This window comes from Ambystoma mexicanum, chromosome 6q (assembly GCF_040938575.1).
Source record: "Ambystoma mexicanum isolate Mex_15411 chromosome 6q, UKY_AmexF1_1, whole genome shotgun sequence".
Taxonomy (NCBI): Eukaryota; Metazoa; Chordata; class Amphibia; order Caudata; family Ambystomatidae; genus Ambystoma; species Ambystoma mexicanum.
The window spans coordinates 60,163,476-60,187,568 of record NC_090937.1 but is presented as its reverse complement, the minus strand read 5'-3'; the positions used below and the strand labels follow the sequence as shown (position 1 = coordinate 60,187,568).

Here is a 24,093-nt window from a genome sequence, read left to right as displayed (position 1 = left end):
GACCCGGAAGAACGCTATAAGAGAGCTCCAGCCCTCTCAATCGGTACTTCTCAGCTGTTCCTTCGGCGAGTAGCGTTTCTGTGCTTCTCGTACTCCTGCTTTTGGATTTCCTGGATTCCTGACCTTATTTTGCTTCTGGATTACCTCTTATTGGATTTGTTCCTTGGAACTCTGTATACAGGAACTGCTCAAGACCTCTGGATTGCTTCCTGGACTGCCTTGCTTCCTACCCCTTTGGCTCAGGTACTTGCATTGTGAACAAAGTATTGCTTCCTACTTCCCGACCACATTGGACCCTTCCCTTGAGATTCTATTACCCTACTATCCGCTTCTTCAGGGGGAACACTTAGGTTTCAAGCTGCCATCATTCATCCCCAGGCCATCCGGGACCCGGTGTGTTCTGTTCCTGCCTACCATCTGTGGCATCAAAAATCGGTCAGCGAGTTAGTAGCTCTTTTCTGACTGGTACTTGGGGACCGAGGTATACTAATCTTTGTGGACCTCAGATCTTGACAGACTGAGAAGCCACCCCTCCACAGCATTATGGATACCTCCTTCGGGGACCCGGTGGCTGCCCTTGTCGAAGCAATCACTGTTTTAAGGGCTGATATGACAGTGGCTACCGCAGCCATTCATCAGCGTTTAGACATAATACAAAGTGAAATACAGTGGGCCTGTAGCCTCAGCCTCGGTTTATGTACCCACTTCCTTCCCGCTAGCTGCTCCCGAGAAATTTCAGGGCGATCCCTGGAAATTCTGTACTTTCTTGAACCAATGTAAGCTACATTTCCTGTGTCGCCCGCAAGCATTTCCTGACTCCCCCACTAAGGCTGCTTTCACTTTATCCCATTTAACCGGTATCGCCGCTACTTGGGCTAAACCACTGTTGGAAAACGATAGCCCTGTGTTGTATGATTTTGACAGGCTAGTGGCAGAAATGACCAGGGTGTTTGATACACGTCACAAGGCACAGACACGTGACTTAGAATTCCTTGACCTGACACAAGGGAAAACTACGTTGATTGAGTACATAACACGGTTCAATCAACTATTCATCGAGACGGCCTGGCCAGAAGATAAGAAGGTGGTTGTTTTCTATACAGTGACCATATGAAAGATGCCCTTGCTGTAGTCCCCTCCTTGCCTACTCAATATCCTGACCTAGTGGACTTAGCATTACAAGTCGATGCGAGGCAGCCATCCCTTTGTTTTCTTCAAGCCCTTCTTCTGTCGAACCATCTAGTGAACCTATGCAGATTAGGGGTGTCCGTAGTCTCATATCAACTGCCGATAAAGAAAGACGTAGACAGGCTAATGCCTGTTTCTACTGTGGTTTGAATGGTCATTTTTTCAAAGAGTGTCCCAGGCGACCCAAACAAAGAACAACAGGTTTTCTGAAGGCTCGTCCCTAGGTCAGGGAGCACGGACGAGCCTGCCAGTAAAACACCACATGCCCCCATCTTTGTCAGATTCCACCCGGCCTTTGTTTCTCCCGGCTCTTTTGTTTTCCGCTGATAATATGAAACACCAGGTGCACTTGGTCATAGACTCCGGAGCCACAGGCAATTATGTCGATATATCACTGGCCGCTTCTTTAAACTTGCCCTTGCAAAACAAGAAACGCCCCGAACCAGTACAAGCCGTAGATGGTCCTCCATTACTTTCAGGCATTATTAAGCAGCAAATAGCTCCGGTAACCCTCCTTCTAAAGGACACACACCAAGAAATCCTTACCTTTGACTTGAGTACCACCCCTCAATACGCTTTGATCCTCGGCATTCCCTGGTTGCACACACATAACCCCGTCATTAACTGGTCCCAAGGCACAGTTGTCTTTGAATCAGTATATTGCCAAGAACACCGCCTCAGCACTCTGGAACCTTTAACCACACCAGCACAGGCACTCGGGGCGTTAGCCCAGTTGTCCATTCACAAACCACAACAGATGGAGGTTGATGCTCCAGGACATGTAGACGGTCTTGTTGCAACCCAAATACCCTCGGAGTATCATGACTACCTGGAAGTCTTTGACAAGAAGGCTTCGGAACATTTGCCCCCTCATCGGTCATATGACTGCCCCATAGCTTTGGTTCCAGGGGCTGTCGTGCCTTGTGGACGCATATACTCTCTCTCTCCATTAGAAGATTAAATCCTGAAAGAGTATATCCACCACTCCCTTCATCTAGGTCACATTAGACCATCTCAATCCCCCGCTGCTAGCCCAATCTTTTTTGGTACCGAAAAAAGAGGGCAATCTCCACCCATGCATTGATTATCGGCATCTCAACCATATCGCAATTAAGGGCCGTTACCCTATTCCTCTCATCACACCTCTCTTGGACCGACTGCCACATGCTACAGTCTTTACTAAGCTCGATTTACGAGGTGCGTACAATCTTATACGTGTCCGAAAGGGTGATGAATGGAAGACTGCTTTTTGTACCAAGTACGGTCTTTTTGAATATACTCTTATGCCCTTTGGGCTCTGCAATGCACCAGCTACCTTTCAAAAGTTCATGAATGAGATCTTCCACGATATCATTGATATCATTGTAGTGGTTTACCTGGACGATATATTGGTTTTCTCACACACACAACAGAAACACGTCTCACACGTCCGGGAGGTCCTAAGCCAACTACGTACACACCTTCTCTATGCCAAGCCTGAAAAGTGTCTGTTCCATGTCCGTAAAGTAGATTTTGTAGGTTTTCACATCACCCCCGAGGCTTAGCTATGAACACTGCCAAGGTTTGAGCGTTTATCGACTGGGCCATCCTGCAAACAGTGAAAGAGGTACAGTCCTTTCTTGGTTTTGCCAATTTTTCCAGGAGTTTCATTGCTGGTTTCTCAGCCATTTCTGTACCGCTGACTCAACTCACAAGTCCTCGTACTCCATTTATATGGACCTCTTTGCACCAGAATGCATTCACAGCCCTCAAGATGGCATTCACCACTGTCCCATCCTGCAGCACCCCAATCCGGAACTCCCCTATGTCCTTGAGACAGACGCCTCGTCGTATGCCTTAGGGCCTTTTTGTCCCAACCTTGTCCAATCACGGGTTGTCGCCTTCCATTCACGAAAGTTCACCTCAGCCGAAAGCCACTACACAGTCACCAAGAAAGAGCTCCTGTCTGTTAAAGCGCCTTTCAGGTGTGGCGACATCATTTGCTTGGGGCTAAACACCATGTTACTGTTTATACAGACCACCGCAACCTTCAGGACCTGGCCACGTTTAAGTGCACCAACAGTCGCCAGGTCCGTTGGCATTTGTTTTTCTCAGCTTACGACTTTGTTATTAAACATTGACTAGGCACCGCACATGGTAAAGCAGACGCTCTTTCCCGTATGCCCGGGGGCATTTCCCTTCCGATCTTTCCTGAGACCCTCTTGGAAAAGAAACACATCGTCTATGTACACCTCCAGCGGATTTACTGTCCCTAATCCGCCAGTGGGTCACCATACACCCAGAACAACTACGAGATTGGGGGGTAGATTTGCACAACGGCTTATCGTTCGTACAGGGAAAACTCTACTTATCTACACCAGACACACGCACGTTAGCGCTGGAGTGGTCTCATGATGCAGTCATAAATGGAAAATCCGGCCAAAAACGTACTGTGGCCTTGCTTCAGCGATGGTGTTGGTGGCCCTCCATGCACAAAGACGCAGTATCTTATGTGGCTTCTTGTTCAGTGTGTGCCCAATGTAAAAACAGAAAGGGTCGTCCTCTAGGACTATTACAAACCTTACCGCTCCCATTAAGGCCTTGGCACACTATCACTATGGATTTCGTCACAGACATGCCCTGAGTAAAAGGTTTCGATACGGTGTGGGTAATGGTCGACTCCTTCATGAAAATGGCTCGCTTCGTTCCCTGCACCGGCATACCCACTGCTCCTGCCCTAGCTGATCTGTTTTTTCGTCACATCTTTTGTCACTTTGGGTTACCTTTTATCGTGGTATCTGACCGAGGTTCTCAGTTCACCTCCTGGGTTTGGCTATCCCTTACCAAACAGCTAGGGTTTGACACGCGTTTCTCGTCCTCTTATAATCCCGAGACGGACGGGCAGACAGAACGCGTCAACCAGACCATGAAGCAGTACCTAAGGTGTCTTTCCTTGCAGCATCAGCAATCCTGGTACAAAGTACTCCACTTAGCCGTGTTTGCCTACAACAACGCCCCTCACTCATCCACAGGCTATTCACCATTCTATTCTCTATATGGCCAACACCCTTGCATCCTTCCATTCCCGGAATTGACTCCCACGCTACCACCCTCTGTTTCCTCTTGTATAAGGAATTTCAGGGACATATACACACAGACCCTATTACACCTTCGAGAATCACAGGGTTTAATGTGTATGGCAGCCGATAAGAAACGCACAACAGCCCCCTGTTACACCGTAGGGGATAGGGTATGGCTCTCCACTAGGCACCACCCGATACCGGGCTGCCGCAAATTCTTACCCCGTTTTGTCGGTCCATTTCGGGTGACTAGAGTCATCAACCCTGTCGTCTACAAACTCTCACTACCCGCCTCCTGGCGTATTCACCCAGTATTTCACACTTCTCTCCTCAAACCATGTACAGACACGATGCATATTGTTTTGCCCCCTTCCCCTGTGTTGAAAGGCACCTCCGAAAAATACGAGGTTAGTGGTATTGTTGGTTTTTTGTGTCATTCGGGGTCGCCTCTACTACCTGGTAGATTGGTTGGGTCACGGTCCAGAGGAAAGGTCCTGGGAACCTGCGAGTCAGGTCCATGCACCATTGTCCATTGCTGGTTTCTCGTTTTCATAAGGACTATCCACTCAGCCGACGAGGACGTGTGCCGTTGGGGGGGGGGGCTCTGTCATGCACTCCTCGCAACAGCAGCATGGACCCCGGAACTCCTCCCAGTCACCTGGTCTGGCGGCATCTGGGCTTATTATTCACCAACCCGTGTTATCATCCGCTCTCTTCTTTTTGAGGAAGAAGTGAGGTGAGCGTTTTGTAGGAGCCTTACGCTTTTGTGCCCAAAATTGCCCATTTTGATTCAGAAAGCGGCCCCCAGGCCCTCAAAGCTCCCCCTTTACTATCCCTACACAGCCCACACCCTCTTCCTGCTTACCAACCCCCCGCCTCCTGACCCACCCCCCACTGCTCTGATTGGACCAGCAGCCCTTGTTGCCTGGGTCTACTGAACTGTGTTATCATCCGCTCCCTTATTTACGAGGAATAAGCGAGGTGAGCGTTTTGTATGACCCTTATTCCTTTGTCCCCAAAATTGCCCATTTTGATGCAGAAAGCGGCCTCCAGGCCCTCGAAGCTCCCCCTTTACCATCTCTCCCCAGCCCACACCCTCTTCCTGCTTCCCAACCCTCCCGACCCACTCCCCCTGCTCTGATTGGAACAGCGGCCCGTGTTGCCTGGGTCTACTGAACTGTGTTATCATTCGCTCCCTTATTTACGAGGAAGAAGCGAGGTGAGCATTTTGTATGACCCTTATTCCTTTGACCCCAAAATTGCCCATTTTGATGCAGAAAGCGGCCCCCAGGCCCTCGAAGCTCCCCCGTTACCATCTCTCCCCAGCCGGCACCCTCTTCCTGCTTCCCAACCCTCCTGCCTCCCGACCCACCCCCCTGCTCTGATTGGACCAGCGGCCCATGTTGCCTGGATCTACTGACCCGTGTTATCAGGCACCCCCTTCTTTGCAAGGAAGAAGCGAGGTGAGCGTTTTGTAGGAGCCTTACTCCTTTATGCCCAAAATTGCCCATTTTGATTCAGTAGCGGCCTGCAGGCCCTCGAAACTCCCCCTTTACCATCTCTCCCCAGCCTGCACCCTCTTCCTGCTTCCCACCCCCCCGCCTCCCGACCCACCCCTCCTGCTCTGATTGGACCAGCGGCCTGTGTTGCCCAGGCCATAATTGACCTTCCCAGGACAGCCCTCTGCCCGTGCGGCCCTGCGGCTAAGGGTGCCTAGGCAAAGGGCGGATCCTACAGGGGCAGCTCCAGGAAGTGTCTGCAGGGGAAGCCAGCAACCAGCAGCAACCATCAAAGGTAAATGTGTGAATTGGTTGGGGAAAACTCTGCCACTCAACATTACCTTTCCTCTGAATTGTGATTGTTAGCAATGCCACACCTAATTAGAACTGTGAATATTAGCCTGCGTCACATCTAGTTAGGATTGTGATTGTTAGCAATGCCACATTTAGTTAGAATTGTGAACGGTAGCATGCGCCAGACCGAGACAGGACTGTTAATGTTAGCAATGCCGCACCTAATCAGAACTATGAACATTATCCTGCGTCGCATCTAGATAGGATTGTGATTGTTAGCAATGCCACACCTGTTTAGAAATGTGAATATTAGCATGCACCAGGCCCAGACAGGACTGTTAATGTAGCCATGCTGTACCTAATCAGAACTATGAACATTAACCTGCGTCGCATCTTGATAGGATTGTGATTGTTAGCAATGCCACACCTGGTTAGAATTGTGAACATTAGCATGTGCCAGACCCAGACAGAACTGTTAATGTTAGCAATGCCGCACCTAATCAGAACTTTGAACATTAGCTTGCATCGCATCTAGATAGGATTGTGATTGTTAGCAATGCAGCACTCAGTTAGAATTGTGAATGGTAGCGTGCGTCAGACCCAGACACGACTGTTAATGTTTGTAATACCGCACCTAATCAGAACTATGAACATTAGCCTGCATCGCATCTAGATAGGATTGTGATTGTTAGCAATGCCACACCTGGTTAGAATTGGGAACATTAGCATGCGCCAGACAGGAATGTGAATGTTAGCAATCCCACACTTAGGTAGACTTGTGGACATTAGCCTGCACCAGACCCGGACAGGATTGTGAATGTTACCAGTGGCACACTTTGTTGGAATTGTGAACATTAGCCTGCGCCAGGCCCAGACAGGATTGTTAATGTTAGCAATGCTGCGCCTAATCAGAACTATGAACATTAGCCTGCCTCACTTCTAGATAGGATTGTGATTGTTAGCAATGCCACACCTGGTTAGAATTGTGAACATTAGCATGCGCCAGACCGAGAAAGAACTGTTAATGTTAGCAATGCCGCACCTGATCAGAACTTTGAACATTAGCCTGCGTCGCATCTAGATAGGATTGTGATTGTTAGCAATGCAACACCTGGTTAGAATTGTGAACATTAGCATGCGCCAGACCGAGACAGAACTGTTAATGTTAGCAATGCCGCACCTGATCAGAACTTTGAACATTAGCCTGCGTCGCATCTAGATGGGATTGTGATTGTTAGCATTGCAACACTTAGAATTGTGAACGGTAGCATGCGCCAGACCCAGACAGGACTGTTAATGTTAGCAATGCCGCACCTAATCAGAACTATGAATATTAGCCTGCGTCGCATCTAGATAGGTTTATGATTGTTAGCAATGCCACACCTGGTTAGAATTGTGAATATTAGCATGCACCAGACCCAGACAAGACTGTTAATGTGCCATGCTGCACCTAATTAGAACTATGAAGATTAGCCTGTGTCACATCTTGATAGGATCGTGATTGTTAGCAATGCCACACTTAGGTAGAATTGTGAACATTAGCATGCGCCAGACCCAGACAGGACTGTTAATGTTAGCAATGCTGCACCTAATCAGAACTATGAGCATTAGCCTGCGTCGCAGCTAGATAGGATTGTGATTGTTAGCAATCCCACACCTGCTTAGAATTGTGAACATTAGCATGCGCCAGACCCAGACAGAACTGTTAATATTAGCAATGCTGCACCTAATCAGAACTTTGAACATTAGCTTGCGTCGCATCTAGATCGGATTGTGATTGTTAGTAATGCCACAGTTAGTTAGAATTGTGAACAGTAGCATGCATCAGACCCAGACAGGACTGTTAATGTTAGCAATGCCGCACCTAATCAGAACTATGAACATTAGCCTGAGTCACATCTAGATAGGATTGTGATTGTTAGCAATGCCACACCTGGTTAGAATTGGGAACATTAGCATGCGCCAGACAGGAATATGAATGTTAGCAATCCCACACTTAGTTAGACTCGTGAACATTAGCCTGCGCCAGACCAGGACAGGATTGTGAATGTTAGCAATGCCACACTTAGTTACACTCCCATCCCATAACATTATGCTTACTCTCTACTCTACACCATCACACAATTAGAATGCAGCTATTGCCTTGATAAATTCAGCCTAGCTGTTCACATACGAACATTACCCCCTAATACAACGCAGCTATCCCATGACATTCTGGCCTAGCTTCTCACAGGCCTAACACAGCCAGAACCAGCCTAGGTGTCCACCCACCAGACTGCACTCATTCAACTGATATCTTCAACACTGCACCTAAACGCTAGGACGCAGCTACCATCTGACAGTTAGACCAGCTGCACACATAACTGGTGCACCCACGTACCCTATGACACTTTCTCTATCTACTGACCTGGACTGCGGTCCCCAAGGGCCTTTAAACCTACCGGCGCTTTGAGATCATACCAATGATATATAGAGCACTATATAAATGGCAAATAACATAACATAACATGTAGGCGATAGAAGACTTTCAAATGTGCACAGGATTCCACTCAACCCATTGTAGGGCCACTTCACTTCAGCTTTTAGTAATCTTTTACACGCTTTGGGGTACCAAAACAGAGACCTTTGGGTAAGCACCAATGTGGCGCCGGATCACTGTGTTTCTGGTACCGTTCTTGGTTTCTTAAAGTTCAATCGTACAAAGGTTCTTTGTACATACAATGTTGCTTCTTGCAACCTTGAGCATCACACAGCCCGGCTTGCTATCAGCTTCTCCTGACTCACTGGTTGTGCTGAGCTTGATTTGTTGTTGGAATCAAGGACTAAACCACAGTGATAATACCCCGCCTGGGTCATCAATGCGGGAGGGCCCCATGTACCTTCGACAAACGCTGCATTGTTCGTCAGCTGGTATTCCTGGTCTTATGTTTCTTTTCCTTGAGGTTTCCTGGAAGGCGCAAACCTTTCTTGAAAAGGGCAAGGGCGATTCCCTCCTTGTCATCCTCTCTGGTTTCGCCGCCTTTCTCCTCAATTTAAACTGCCATCCTAATTCAGAGTGTGCTTTTCTTCTCCGCCTTTTATCTGTGTGGGGAAGTGTGTTAGATGTCAGGTGTTTGTAATTAGTAGTAATTGCCTGACTCTGCCTGACCCTTGTATTGGGACATGTCAGGTATACGGCTCTAGTGGTAGTCCGTTCTTGCTCACGATTAACTGCCTGTGAGAAAGTGTTTGTGTTGTAAAGGTGGAGAGGGGTTTGAGTTTGAGTTTCTATATATCCTAACTGGTAGGATGGAAAAAGGGTGTTATAAGGTAGGGGATACTGTGTCGCGCCCTTCAGTGTCCCACTTCCACTCCCCGAAGACCCCCCATCCAGGTGATCCTTCCACACTTGTCCCCCCAGTAACTAGTTCCAATAGCGATGGCCGTATCCTAGCCACCTGGATAACAGATCCCCGGGGATTAGTGAGTGAGACACCTTCAGGTTTCTCACATACCCTTCCTCCATGCGATGTAGCTGCATCTGCTTCACAGGGGAACCGGGAAAGGAAATCTACATTGCCTTGTCTTGACCTTTTCTGTGTTCCACCGTGAAGCAATAGGGCTGCAGGTCTAAGGACCATTGCATGACACAAGGGTTGGAATCGTTTCTGTGGCTAATCCAAACTAGTGGAGAATGGTCCGTGACAAGTGTGAACTTTCTTTCTAAGAGTTAGTATCTAAGGTGGATTATGGCCCATTTGATGGCAAACGCCTCTAATTCCAGAGTAATTATTTTCATGCGGGAAAAGTTTGCGACTTGCAAACAAGATGGGCTGTTCTAACCCATCACAGACTTGTGATAGGACTACTTCTAACCCTGTATGGGAGGCGTCTGTTTGCAATACACATTTTCTTTTCTCGAAATCTACTACCTTCAGGATTGGGTTCTGGCAAAGGGTTTACTTTAAGTTATTATAGCATATATCATCCTCTTCTGTCCAATGAGGTTTTTGAGGTTCGGCGTCCTTAAGTTTATCCGTCATCCTAGCTGTTTTGTCTGAAATGTTTGGGATAAACCTACTGTAATACCCAATTAATCATAGAAAGGCTCTAAGATCTCTTTGAGTTTTAGGTGAAGCGTTGTCTAAGACGGCTTTTACTTTCTCATATTGCGGTTCTACATTACATTCTCTACCTAGAAGCTAAGCTATTTCACGGCTAACTGAGCCAGTCTGCATTTGGATGGATTGGCAGTTAGGCCGACCTCTCGGAGGACCCTCATAGTAGTAAAAAGATGGAAAAGATGGTCCTCCCAGGTTTTACTATAAATGGTGATATTGTCAATATAAGCTCCACAGAAATCAGAGTAGGGCTGTAATATTTTATCCATGAGGCATTGTAAAGTGGATGGAGCGCCATGTAGCCCAAAATGGAGGACTTTAAATTGAAATAGCCCTAGGGCTGTTGAGAAAGCTGTCTTTTTCTTATCCGGCCGATATACTGGGACCTGCTAAGTTCACTTTTGTTAAGTCTAGGGTGGATAGAAAAGTAACATTTCCGAGATTATCAATTATGTCATCGATGCGTGGCATGGGATAGGCATCGAAGTAAAAAATGGCTTTAACTTGACGGAAATCTATGCAGAACCTCCAGGAATGTCAGGTTTGGTGACCAATACGATGGGGGAGGACCATTGGCTCGATGAAGGCTTGGTAATATTTGCTCTTAACATCTTATTTACTATCTCAACCACTGTCTGCTTATGGGCTTCCGGGAGTCTATACGGTTTTAGATGAACCACTTTTCCCTTAGGTGTTCCAATTCAGTGATAGGTGCCTTTTACTCTTCACTGTTTTTCTGAGAATACATCGGGTTAATGATACATCTTTTAGGTCTTCTTGTTATTGAATAGACAGCTCTAAAGGAATTAATTCAAAGTTGTCAATTTCTTCTGTAACAAAACATGATAGTATTGTGGCATGGGTGGCTGACGGGTTCTCTTTCCACTCCTTTATGAGATTTACATGATATAGATGGACTCTTCTGTTCCCTGTCCGGTTGGGCTATCTTATAAGTACAGGTTCCTGTTCGTTCCAATATTTCATACGGCCCGTGCGACTTAGAGATACGTTTGTTTTCTGAGGTGGGTAAGAGGACTAGTACTTTTTGTCCTATGGAAAATGATCTTAAATTTACCTTCTTGTCGTAAGCAGATTTTTGTTGAATATGGGCTTTTTCCATATGGGTACAGACTAGATCTAAAACCAGTCTCATATGCTCCCGCAATCTGGTAGCGGTTTGCAATAGGGGAATGGGTGCCTCTTCTCGTTCTTCCCATGTTTCCTAGAGTGTGTCCAGGACATCTCCAGGTTCTCTGCAATAAAGCAGTTCTAAAGGAGAGAATCAAGTAGATTTAAACTGCCATCCCGGAATAGCTGCTTCCTCATGCGTTTGGCCTCGTTCAGAGTGTGCTTTCGTGCCCTGCCTTTTATATGTCTGGGGAAGTGTGATAGAAGTCAGGTGTTTGTAATTAGTAGTAAATGCCTGACTCTGCCTGACCCTTTTATTGGGACATGTCAGGTATACAGCTCTAGAGTTAGTCTGTTTTTTCTTATGGTGAACTACCCGTGAGAAAGTGTTTGTGTTGTAAAAGGAGTGCCTGGGGGGTTTGAGTTTCTATATATCCTACCTGGTAGGATGGGGAAAGGGTGTTGTAAGGAATGGGATTCCGCGTATTGCCCTTGGTGCCCCACTTCCACACCATGAAGACCCCCCCATCCAGGTGATCCTCCCACACTGGACCACCCCAGGGAACTGGTTCCAATAGCGATGGCCATTTCCTGGCCACCTGGATGACAGATCCCCGGGGACTAGTGAGTGAGACACCTTCAGGTTTTTCACATTCTTAAACAATCAAGGAGACCTTGGTCTTGCCATAGTTGATTACAATAGTGTATCCTGCGCTACCTCGCACAGTTTTCCCATAAAACAAGTCTTTTTTGCAAGAACACGGTTTTGCATCCAACAATGTTGCATTTCAGTTTTAACTATTCAATTGGCAAGGATGGGGCTGCATTAACCATTTTTCTAATAATGATTGCCTCAATTTCTCCAATGTATACAGCTATTTTTCACCCTATATTTCAACTCCATATGTCATAACTGACCTGATCTTGGCCATATACACAGTTTGAACGGAATGAACAGAATGCCCCCCACAATGCCCTACAAAAGCAGCAATTGCACCTGCTGTTTGTGTAACTAGCCTATTTATCAAATCCCAGTTCTAATCCCATTTAAAACTCTCATCTATAACAACACCTAAATATTTACATTCCTTAACTTTTACAAACTTGTCCCCATTAATCTGCCATCCAGTCCTTTCCATCTAGGGGATAATTGATTCATCCTGGCTCTTTGACACACTCAGGCCTGATTCTGAGCTCGTGCTAAATATAGCATGGCAAGCAAACATTCTCTCCTCCAGTTTCCAGCACCATCATTCTGTGGTAGGTGGATATATTGGAGGGTAAATGTCATGCTTTCCAGTAGCAAAAGCTGCTAAAAATCTCCCGTTGTGGGGGGAAACTTGTGATCCAGAGGCATTGAGAGCATTTCTTTAAAGATTTCCACTTTTCTAATTTAAGAACTTTTTCTTAAACTTTCATTAAACTAGAAAAGTGGTGCTGCAGTCTATGAAATGCTATGTTTATGAAGGGGAAAAGTGTGCGGTGTGGTTTAGCAGCATCTCAGAGGTGTTGTATATGAATTCCTTTTATAGAAGTGCTAAACCAGTGGCTGCCCTGCATTCCTCGTGGTTGCTACGGCTGTTGTAAAGCCATAAATCAGGCTCATGCAAAAGCTGAGGCTTTCATGTCCCTGCACCACATTCTTTTCCTGTCAGAATATGGTGCAGGTAACAAATGTGTTGTTCCAGCTTGGAACAACACTTTTCTATTTTTACACAGACCTCTGAATCAGGCCTTTGGTCAGTTTTCTGCTTGAGGATACATCATCTTCATTTCATCTATTTAAAGCTATGCATAACAATCATTTTTTTGCTTTGTTTTTGCAGATGATCTGACGCAACATATCCGCATGAAGCACATGGAAGCTTCCACAGGGAAGCCCCCATTGATTCAGCTCTGTGAGTTCTGTGGACAGGCAGTTAAACATTACAAGAGCCACAAGATCTTCTGCAGGTAAGATGTCATATGCTTATTTGCATAATGATAGTGGTTGTTGCTCTAGTTTTTTAAACATTGTTCATATGCCCTTTTAACGAAACTACATAAAAACCAATATACACTCCTAAACTTCTTTCTTATCTAGCTATTGTCTATTGTGACGAATTTTCCTGCCTGACTTTGGGGCACTTCAATGTGGTGGTCAGTGGGGCAAGATGCCCCTAAGCTAGTCAATGCTGTACCTGGAGGTATGTGAGGAATCCTCAGATCACCAAAATTGGGTTTGCACCCTTTGGCACCAGTCAGTTACAGAACTAGGTACACCACTATTGCCCCTTTGAACATACAGTTTCACCTAGGAGATAAAGAGTCCCCCTAACCCTATCAGTGATCAATTTCAAGAAAGTGTTGGGATGCAAGTGCAACGTCCCAAACATGGAAGGATGTTCAGACTGCGTAAATTCTATTAGCAAGGAGAGCTGGTCATTTAGTCTCAAAATTTTCACTGTTTGGTTTAGCATTACTGCACACGTGCTATTCATAGTTAGCTTTAACACTTCAGAGAGCATCACACGATGAAAGGAGGTGCAGCAACAATATTGCTAGTTATATTTAGAAGTTTAGGCCTAGTTAAGGGCTTTGTAGCTAGCATTAGTGAATTAAGTGTGCTTTGTTTGTATTTAGGAGAACTCAGAATATGTTGATTTGGTAGTTGGTGAAAGGGTGGCTGAAGTGCCATGTAGTGCAAACATTAAGTAGGATAGATGTAGATTTTCTAGTAACTTAAGAGCTGTCGGCTACTTAAGCAAGAGTTCTACCATTTTGCGTTAGGCCTCGTTAGAGGTTGCAGCTTCTGTCAGTTAGAGTATTAGGCTGTATCTTGGAGTTTCTGTTCTGTTCATTTAATTAGATTGTATTCCTCCTACCCCCCAGTGAATGTTTAGACACCCGCAGTCCCTGGAGTAAGGGGGAAGCACAGTGCAGATCGTAGTTGATGGCGCAAGGCCGAGCAGTCGACAGGAGCTGTGAATACAGTGCATTATATCAGTTTTGTTCCTGACGATTAGATTAGTGAAGCAGCTGTGAAGATCAAATATTACAGAGAACAAGGACTGGTGTCCAGAAATTGCCAAGGTGTTGAACTAGGTTGTGGTTGTACTGCCCCCATTGAGAAGTGGCAGGTCCATTAGAACTACAGGTGTCAAGCCAAATAGAGCAAATAAATCCTCGAAATTAATCTCAAGAGCAGTATCTCCCCTGGTATTTTATAAAGCCACCTGTTCCCAGGAGCTATAGGGAAGAATGTGTACTATGAAAGCAACATGTTTCAAGACGGGAGTCGCAAGAGGTGTTGTCAAAAAGTGCAAGGTTGAAGAGCCGTTCAGGGTTGCCAAGTTGTCTGGGCTCATGCAAAAGTAGTATTGTGTCCACTGCATTACCACAGGGTATTGACTTTTATGAGGGGTCATAAATGTGAGCCGGATGACTTGGTAATGGTTTTTCAAAAGAATCTGATTTAGTAACTTAAAAGGGTGGATAAACACCTCACTTTCCTTACCCTAACATAGGTTTCCCTGCCCCTGAAACGAAGACTAAAGGAAAAAGCTATCACATAATAATATCCCTTTAAATAAATTTGTTTTACAAAATATCGCTATGAATAAAGCGCCTCACACATTTCTTTAGTCATCTGAACATGTTTATTTAATTCTTTTACACACAAGAAAAATGTGCTGCACAGACTTTTATTTAATTCTTATTGCTGCGAATAATGTGCCTCACACACGTTTATTTCATTTCCTTTTCACACGTGTGCGTTCATTTATTTCATTCACAGTCTTTTTTCCATGTGTTTCTAAATTTTTTGTTCATTTCCGGGCATTAAACAACTGCAACACGGAGTTAAATGAAATTAATGGCATTACGTTCGCTGTACTTATTAAATACGTGTGTAAAAAGAAAGATTTGTGGACATAGAACCGCAAATAAACTTAATTTTTAAACATGCCCGCTGCTGACTCAATTGCAGTGTTCTGTGAGACACGTTAATGGCGGCAAGGCGAGAAACTTCAATTTACTGGTTTCTAATAGCTTTTTTTTTGCCACTTTTCATTAAATCAGCTGTAAGAACTTTTATATGTCTATAAACAGTTTGTTACAGTGGTACATTGATAGAGGTACAACAGTACGTTAAAAGGTTCTTATTTTATTTACAATGAACGACATTAGCACGGCTAAATCACTGCGATATTTTGTAATGGAGATATTTTCTCAGGGATATTTTTACATGGAACCAGGAAAACACTCTACTATATAAGGATATCTGTACCTCAAACCTATACATACAACAAAAACATTTCAGGTATTCATACGGCTGTTCAAGTTCAACAAAAACAATAATTAGAACCAAATATTCTTGTAACCAGGGTCGGATCCCCTTCTGAAGGTTTAAAGCAAAATTTCCAAATGAAAGTTCCAATTAATAAAGTTCACTCCAATAATCAAGTTACACTTCAAAAGGTAACATAAACAAAGATTTCTCCTAATAGCCAAGTTCTGTTTCCAACACAAAGTTCCTTCAATTCTGGAGGGTTTCGCTTGGTGTTGTTATTGTCTAAACATTCAACAAAGTTCATCATTCTTCCAATGAATATATCAATAGTATGTTTCTTTTCTTGAGAAAGACTACTACACATTTCTTCTATATACTCAACAATGTTTTTGTCAGGATGGTTTTACCACAGTTCATCAAACATATAGGTGGCATAGCCACTTTCTTTCCACCACAACCTTTCAACACAATGGAGTACTTTAATGTATTTTTGCTGGTTCACCATCCTGCCAGTACTACCTCTAAGAATCCCTTTACTGGTGTACTCTCCTGCCAAGATGAATCTTCTAATACTGCAACAAGTACTCTGTGGTGTTGGTTACTTCAAAACATCAGTAAAGTCTTTTTAACTTTCAACAACAATAAAATTCACAACTTCTTTCACAAGGATGCAAATCCCATTGAGGCTGTTTATCCACTGTTTAATTGGCCACATATACTGCAGGTTATATTTCTCTCCCCCTTTCGACTCTTCAAAAGTAGGGACACTTCCCTGCCATCTTTGAGCTTTCACTATCGCACCTTAGAACTGTTGATGGTTTTAGTTTCTCTCTCCACGAAATCTGTTTTTCCGCTTTCTTTCTTTCAATTCCCCTTCTTTGCATTAGGCAATGCTGGTTATTAATTGTCTTATAGATTGCCCCCTCTTTACTTTGGCAATGCGGGATACATTCTGGTTTGATTTTGCCTCTGCTTTGCTTTGCCAATGGTGGTTATGCTATGGTTTTAATATTGCTGCCTCTGTTTTTGGGCAATGTGAATCACAGTATTTCTCAAATATTATTCTTCTATTTGCATAGTGATAGTCAAACACTTTGTTTCCTCTTCACATAATCTTTAGGCCAAAAACACTTCTGTTTATTAGTTCAGTTTTCAGAATAATCGGTTTACAATGGAGCACCCCGAGGTCATCTGGCAGACGATACCTCACTGGGGTTTCCTTGCACGTCCGTGTCTCTTGCTTCCGCTGCCGCTTCTGCTCTTTGGTTTGGGAGCTTCTGAGACCTCCTTTAGTGGTCCTGTGACTCGCCCCTTCCTGAACAGGGGTCCTTGTTACTCCTATCAGGTCCCGGAGCTCACCAGCCACTGGAGGGAGACACAAATGGCCTCATCACGAGTTGGGCAGTATCCCCTGGGTTATTACCGCCAGGAAATCGGCCAATGCTAATAGCGCTACCGCACTTGGTCGGCACAATTTGCACCGAATCACGAGTTGGCGGGGGTGGCAGTAAATCCCCATTCCCCATTTGGTCCATAGGACCCAATAGAGTTTGGGAGCGGTGTTACTGCCAGTGGTAATTGCGCGGGCGGCAATAGCTTCAAAATGGGCGAAACTGGTCATTTTTACCTCCAGCAAAAGACTGGAGGTAAAAATGCCATTTTCCGCCCTACTCGTGATTTAGCCAGTCCTTAAATGCAGCGGTAATACCGTTACCGCCACATTTAAGGGTTCAGGCCAAACTCGTGATGAGGCCCAAAGTCCAGAGAGCGCCTCGCTCCCGCGGGGAAACCTGCAACATCAGCACTTCCCGCTGCTTAACCTCTGCAACCTGGGCTTCTCTGGCTCACAACTCTTTAAGCACCATTAACTGCCAAAGGCACAGCAGTGGTCCCAGTGTCCTTGTCATGCCTCTTCTGCATACACAGCCACAGATAACTTCTACTACTACTAATACTGCTGCCCCTCTTCATCTGCACCTGAGGGGGATTTAAATAGTCATAATTCCTGCTCAGGTGTGGATTGCTAGCAACACTAGACTGCGTATTGCAGTTCTGTGCCTACAAGCTCCTCTTCCTCGTCCCAGTACGTGTGGTATTATGGGACTTGAAGTCCACAACATTCAGATTCTTCTTTTTATCACATATTTTGGTTTTACAATATGCCATGAGGACTGTAGGGTCACTAGGGAAGTTGTTTAGAGGATTCTCCTAATTCTCATGACCTGAATCCCCTCCCTTGTGATCCTCCCACAGAACACCAACCCCAGGGTCAGGATCAGGAAGCGCCTGCCTTTCACTGGCCACATGGGAAGGGTCCCAGGCCAGGGTTGTTGCGATGACCTCTTGTGATTCATCACCCTTCATTGTTCACACTCGCTCATAATTGGGTCTCGTCGAGGGGCATGCACATTACAAAATATCGGAAGTTGTTTTGACCAATACGGAAAGTCCATTGTTGCAACAAGCTACCTCAATGTAATGGACCAATCAGAATAAAGTATTATTTTGCTGACTTCACAATTAGGTCATTTCCAGGGGGCTTTACACATGTCATCATGGATGCTTAATTGACCAATGGGGTGGTGGAATGTTGGTTATGTTTAGATTTTTGTATAGGGGATAGCCAATAGGAAATGTGGTGTTAATCTGTATTGGATACATGTTGTCAATGCAGTTTTTATGGGTTTTGTCTTTAAAATCTGTAACTAACCTAGGCATGTCGAGTGAGTTCTCAGTTCTATGGAGCTGACTGACCCTTCTGGCCGCATTTGCAGGTAATAAAAATGTTTTCCTTGCAAGACATGTGCTCTTTATTGACTCTTTGGATTGTTTTTTATTGATCGGTTTCTGGGCCTACCTTACAAATTTGGTGACCTTGATGTGATCTCCAGATTCCTTGGAGAGGCTGGGGTTTCCCCCGCTGTGCATCCTGGGTTGTGGCGCCTATCTTTAGTAACCAGTCCGTGTGCAAACCCTGAGGAGGTTTGCTGGCAGCGTGTTTCCAGAAGGCCTGCCTGATCTTTGGAGCAGGGCGCTGCACCCAGCTGTGCAGGAAATTGAATGGGGACAAAGCAGCAGAGGAGCTTGGCAGACACTCATGAGTGCACTCTTGTGGGATAAACAAGGGGGTTGACAGTTTTTAGTTTTTGTGTGTATCTGTGAATAAAGAGAGAGAGAGGGGGAATCTGAAGATGAGGAAAGACAACGTTGTGACTTTCCATGAGTTGATTAATAGAGAGGTCAAGCTCCCCCACCACGAGAGAAAGAGGATGTCAGAAATATTAATAAAGGTGAAGAATTGATGTGGGGTATCTCCTCTTAGACGAGGATATACAACAGTGTAGTGGAAGTGATGGTCCTGGATGGAAATGACCTGGTATCCCACTGCCCTGGGGTGAAAGGGGCGTGAGGAGGGTTGAGTTCCCTCGTCTCGAGAGAAGGAGACTGAGGAAAGGTCTACACCACTGTGTAAATAGATGTCGTTTTTATAAGTGGCTTTGTTAGTAGTTGTGTAGTTAGAAAGGTTTGATGTGGGGCAGTAGCAGGCCGTTGTGTGAATAGAGCCTTTTTGTGGTGGTTTGAAGAGGGGAGCAGGTTGTTTTTTTATTTTTTGTGTGGGAAGGTATTGGTTTTGTTGGGATAATATAGGAGTTGAGGTGAGACGAAGCTGGATCGGTGTTCGGCAGATATTTTGGTTAAAATAAGGTTGGATTTGAGAAAGTATGGATAGTCCATTGGAACATATGTGTAAGAACTTCCTGCGAGTGGGTACAGGGAACGGAGAGCACAATGTTCAAGGCTTGGTCCGAGGAGGGCACGCATGATAAAAATATATTGGAGTATATGTACATGCATTTATCGTCAACATATAAAGGAACAAAGTTGCGAAGCAGTCAGGGTACACTTGAATTATGGAAAATGTTTGAGGATGTAGAGAACACCCCCAATGACAGCACATAACGAACAAATTAGACACACACACATGCCACTGCCCCACCTCCTTATGGGTGCTTTCCTTTACAGCCTTCTACAGGGAACCAACTCACGGTATGCACCCTCCCCACAGGTTCCCCCCAGCTCCACCCTCCGAGCCCAAGACAAGCACCCCAGAGCAACCTAGAGAGAAAACACAGGACCCATTGGTTATGGAAATAGAGAATAAGGCGCATAGAGATCTAGAACCAGTGTTAAAGAAGGCAGAGGAGGAACTGGCATTTGTGATATAGGGACAAGGGGAGGGCTGAGCACGGCAATAGGCACAGCCGTGTGGAGGGCAGGACAGATACTTCTTAAGATCGATAGTACAGCTATCATCGATATTATAGTGGATTAGGAAAAAGGATCCCTCAATCTAGGTGAGGACCAAGGGGTTTTACAGCAGATGGACAGTGTAGTCATAGCATAGACTATGACCTGGTATGCACTGAAGTGGAAGGAGAGGGCACAGAGGAGGATTGGGAAACGGATGAGGAGCAGAAGGTACAACAGACACCTTGGGCCCGGGGCTTAGATCACGGCACAGCCGAATGGCCCTAACAAAGGGCAAGAAGGGAGGGAGGATGTCCCAGACTAAGAAGAGAGGAATGCTGCAAAAGGATCTAGGGAGAGCACACTACGTTCCCATTCAGGAGATGTGGTGAGCAGAGATGGGAAAGTGTGGGACAAGAATATCACTCTATTTTATCACATGTTACGCAAGGGTCTCCCCACAGAAGTACAACATGATTTGGATAAAGTGGTCGGTATTGAGGCAAAGGGATGGGCCGAAAATACAGGCACACATAGTGCATTATTGTAGGAGGAGGCATCAGAAAGAGAAAGATACAGCTGAGCAGGTTCAAAGGGCGGAAGCTAAGCTGGTCCAGAAAAACAAAGCTAAATTGAGCATGGAACGAGCAATGATTACAAGTACAGAAGGACAGCCCGACCAGTGATCAACGCAGGGAGATGGGATGTTTTTGGGGGGAGGAGCAGGTGGATTCGAAGGGATGAAGTCCAGGTTTAGACAACAGTGTTGATCATGTGGAAAGAGAGGACATTTTGCACAGAAATATAGAAGCAGAATACCTTTTTTCGTATAACAACCCCAGTGGTTCACAGTTTTGGCTCACCTATCATCCACTGTCCCAAATGCAGCCCCCAGTTATCCCATAGCCCCCAGTTATCCCATATGCCCCAGGTCCCATGCACACCCAAAGCCCAATGCAAACACGACTGATTCTGTATCAAATTCCAGGGATTACACAGGCATACATGCAGAATCCACCCATGCAGATCTCTACACAGCCATGGGATAAAAATCCCCCACCACAAAGTACAGTGACTCAGTACACACCGGAGCTAGGGAGTTAAGGGGCAGTCCCTACCCACTTCCAGGCACAAACGATTATCCCCAATAGGACAGCCCACAGAAAGCTCTGACGTGCCCAGTTCTGTCAATCACTTCTGGCCTGGAAGAGGAACCCCAGGTAGCAGTGAAGATAGGAGATAGAACATTTACATTTATGGTTGACACGGGTGCTACAAAGTCCTTTATCAGGGAAGGGAGGTTTCTCTTGTCAGGCAAAATAATGGACATGCAGGGATTCTCTGGGGCAATTTTAACGGTTCCTTTCACTGAAGATTTACCCATAACTGTGTGTACACAGGAGTTGTAGCACCCTTATTTTATTGTAAAGACACCCCAGTTAACCTTCTGGACAGGGATCTCCTGAGTAAACTGAACATGGCCATTTCATTCACTGAGGAAGGTATAGCATGTTCAACACCAGACATATACCATGCTAGGGCTGCAGCAAAAACATGAGCACTTTGCAGAGACAGTGCCACATGAGGAATGGCCCTACATCCAGATTTGTTTCTCTACAGGGTAACAGTATTGCTATGATAGGTACCCGGGATTAAGGATAAGACACTGCGTGTGTGCTGAGTGTCTGTTCAGGCCAGCTGTTTCTTAGGAAAAGGCACCACGCACCATTATTACATTAGATTTGGAAGCAATGATTACAAAAAAGGACAAGGTAATTCTTTCTCGTACAAACGAGGGAGTGGAGGAATGGCGCACAGTTCTGTGCATAGACCCAACCCAGCCACTGAGGGTGTTTGTAGGGGGTGTCTGATGAACAGCTGTTGTACTAACGACAAATGTAAAATTCTGTTTGAAATTTGCATACCCTGCCAAATAATTATACAACACAGAGAAGTACCTCACACTATGCTCATTGTCAAGGCATTACCATCACACTTGCTGGAGGATCTCGAGAAGGTTCCCAATCACCTATGGACTAGCAACCACCATGATGTAGGGTTATTGAAGAGCATAGGGGAAGTTCGGATAAAAGTGAAACAAGGAGCAGTGTTACCCCGAGTGAGACAGTATCCCATTTCAAGAGAAGCAGATGAAGGGATCTATTCCACCATCATAGCATTATGGCAACAAGGCATAATATAACCATCAGAATACCCATGTAACACAGCTTTATACCCTGTGAAAAAAGCAAAGGGTTCAAGATAGAGGATGGTTCAGGACTTATGCCCATTGAACGATATTGTAGAAGCAGAATTTTAAGTAGTACCCAATCCTGCCACCTTCCTATGCAAAATTCCCACAGAAGCAACCCACCTCACAGTAATAGATCACAAGAATGCATTTTTCTCCATACCACTACACCCTCACTCCCAATATCTCACAGCATTTACCTATTGAGGGCAGATATTCTAACACACAAGTTACCATAGAGGTACTGTGAGTACCCTATGCATCTTTATTAGAGTAGTACAAATGGATTTAGGGAATGTACAAGTACATAGCACAGTGATTCAATATGTGGACAACCGTTTGGTCTGCAGTACAACAGAAGAGCAATGCAGAGAAGACTCAGTTAAACTTTAAACTTGACTAGCAGAAAGACCTGCAGTTTTGACAGAAAGAGGTAGTTTACCTATGGCAAATAATATCATCAGCAGGAAGGAGAGTAACACCAGAAAAGGCAGCAGCAGTGGAAAACACACCACATCCAACAGCAGTTAAACAAATGCAATCGTTTTAGGAACATGTAAATACTGTAGGTCTTGGATATTTGATTATTCCAGCTACACCAAACCCCTTTAGCAAGGGCTAATGAAAGCACAGAAAGGAAAGGGATCAATTAGTTGGACAGAAGATTTGACCAAATGTTTTCAGGAGCTCAAAATGCACTAGTGTAATCAACGCCAGATTACCACAAAATATTTTGTCTATTCTCACATTCAAATGGTCATGTGATGACAGTTGTCCTCACGCAGCAGATATCAATGGGGCACAAACCTTTCGTTTACTGTAGTGGACCTTTAGACCTAGTAATGCATTTTCCATGTGAGCAAGCGTTGGCCGCAGCATCTTTGGTAATACAGAAGTTCTCTACATTAACAATAGGCTGCCCTGTCACATTATACCTGGAGCACACAGTTTTTGCCATCTTAGAGAAATCCAAGTCCACCCTTACCACCAATGGGCGTCAGGATATGGGGTGATTCTGTCAAACTCCTCCATTCACATTGTTAGGTGTCACACAGTAAACCTTGTAACATTCATTGCAGAGCCCGTACAGCCAGATGATTAATTACATGATTGCTCAGCATTCAAAGGGAATACAGATGAGGGTACCCCTGTCATGGAGGATGGTCGAAAGACACATGGGTGCAGCAGTAGTAAGCCTTGTAGATGGAGGGTATGAAGTGATGATCAAAAAGAGGTTCCCCTTGCATTATTCTGCTCAAGCGGCAGAACTCGTAGCACTCATAGAGGCACTACAAATGTCCAAAGGGTGTTGCATCACCATTTACTCTGATTCAGCATATATCACTTCCACTGTGCACTCTGGGTTGTCAAGATGGCACAGGAGAGGGTTCAAAAAATCAAATGGGGCACCTATGCAGCATGCAGCATTACTCTCTAGATTAATTGACTTTTTTGCACTTCCCTCAATAGTTGCTGTGGTGAAGTGCAAAGCCCATACAAACCATACAGACTATGACGATTCACAAAGTGTCCTCACTTCTCCCCAGGGAGAAACCCTTTACCATGAGGCTGGGGAGGTGCGGACATTACCCAATAGTCCCCCTAGGAGTGGTTTAATGGTGGAAGACCTCATGGGGAAGGACTCCCCCTCTGGGGATTAGGACAATCGCCTGGGGTATAGCCCATTGAATATTGTTAGTCCCCAACATTCCTTAGCCCTCCCTAATGTCCAGAGCCAATACATTGAAAACAGCCTATTTATTGTTGTAACATACAGCCTAAAGCCAAAAGTACTAAGATGAGGAAGAACACTGGAGACTTAGAGATAATTAACTGTGATAACACTGGTATGGAGATGGCCCCAAGGAGGCATGAGGATTAAGTCAGTAACAAAGAAGAAGCACTTGTGCAATCCGCATGGGAGGAACTGGATACAATGTATAAAAGGAACAAAGGACTATCAGATGTGCCAAGCCCGGCCACAGAGCTGAATACATACATAATGAGAAGCACAATGGTGGCAGGTACAGCGTTTTCCAGTCCTTTTGGGAAAAGC

General features: G+C 45.2%; 1 protein-coding gene across 2 annotated transcripts in view; it reads left to right on the top strand.

The window, feature by feature from the left end:
- LOC138515767 (myoneurin-like) overlaps positions 1 to 24,093 on the top strand; it is a 562,617-nt gene that overhangs the window by 394,638 nt on the left and 143,886 nt on the right. For both annotated transcript variants that reach the window (XM_069630477.1, XM_069630478.1), the window contains exon 4: positions 13,095 to 13,221. In XM_069630477.1, coding sequence (XP_069486578.1) covers positions 13,095 to 13,221 — 127 coding nt within the window. The remainder of the gene's footprint in view (positions 1 to 13,094; positions 13,222 to 24,093) is intronic.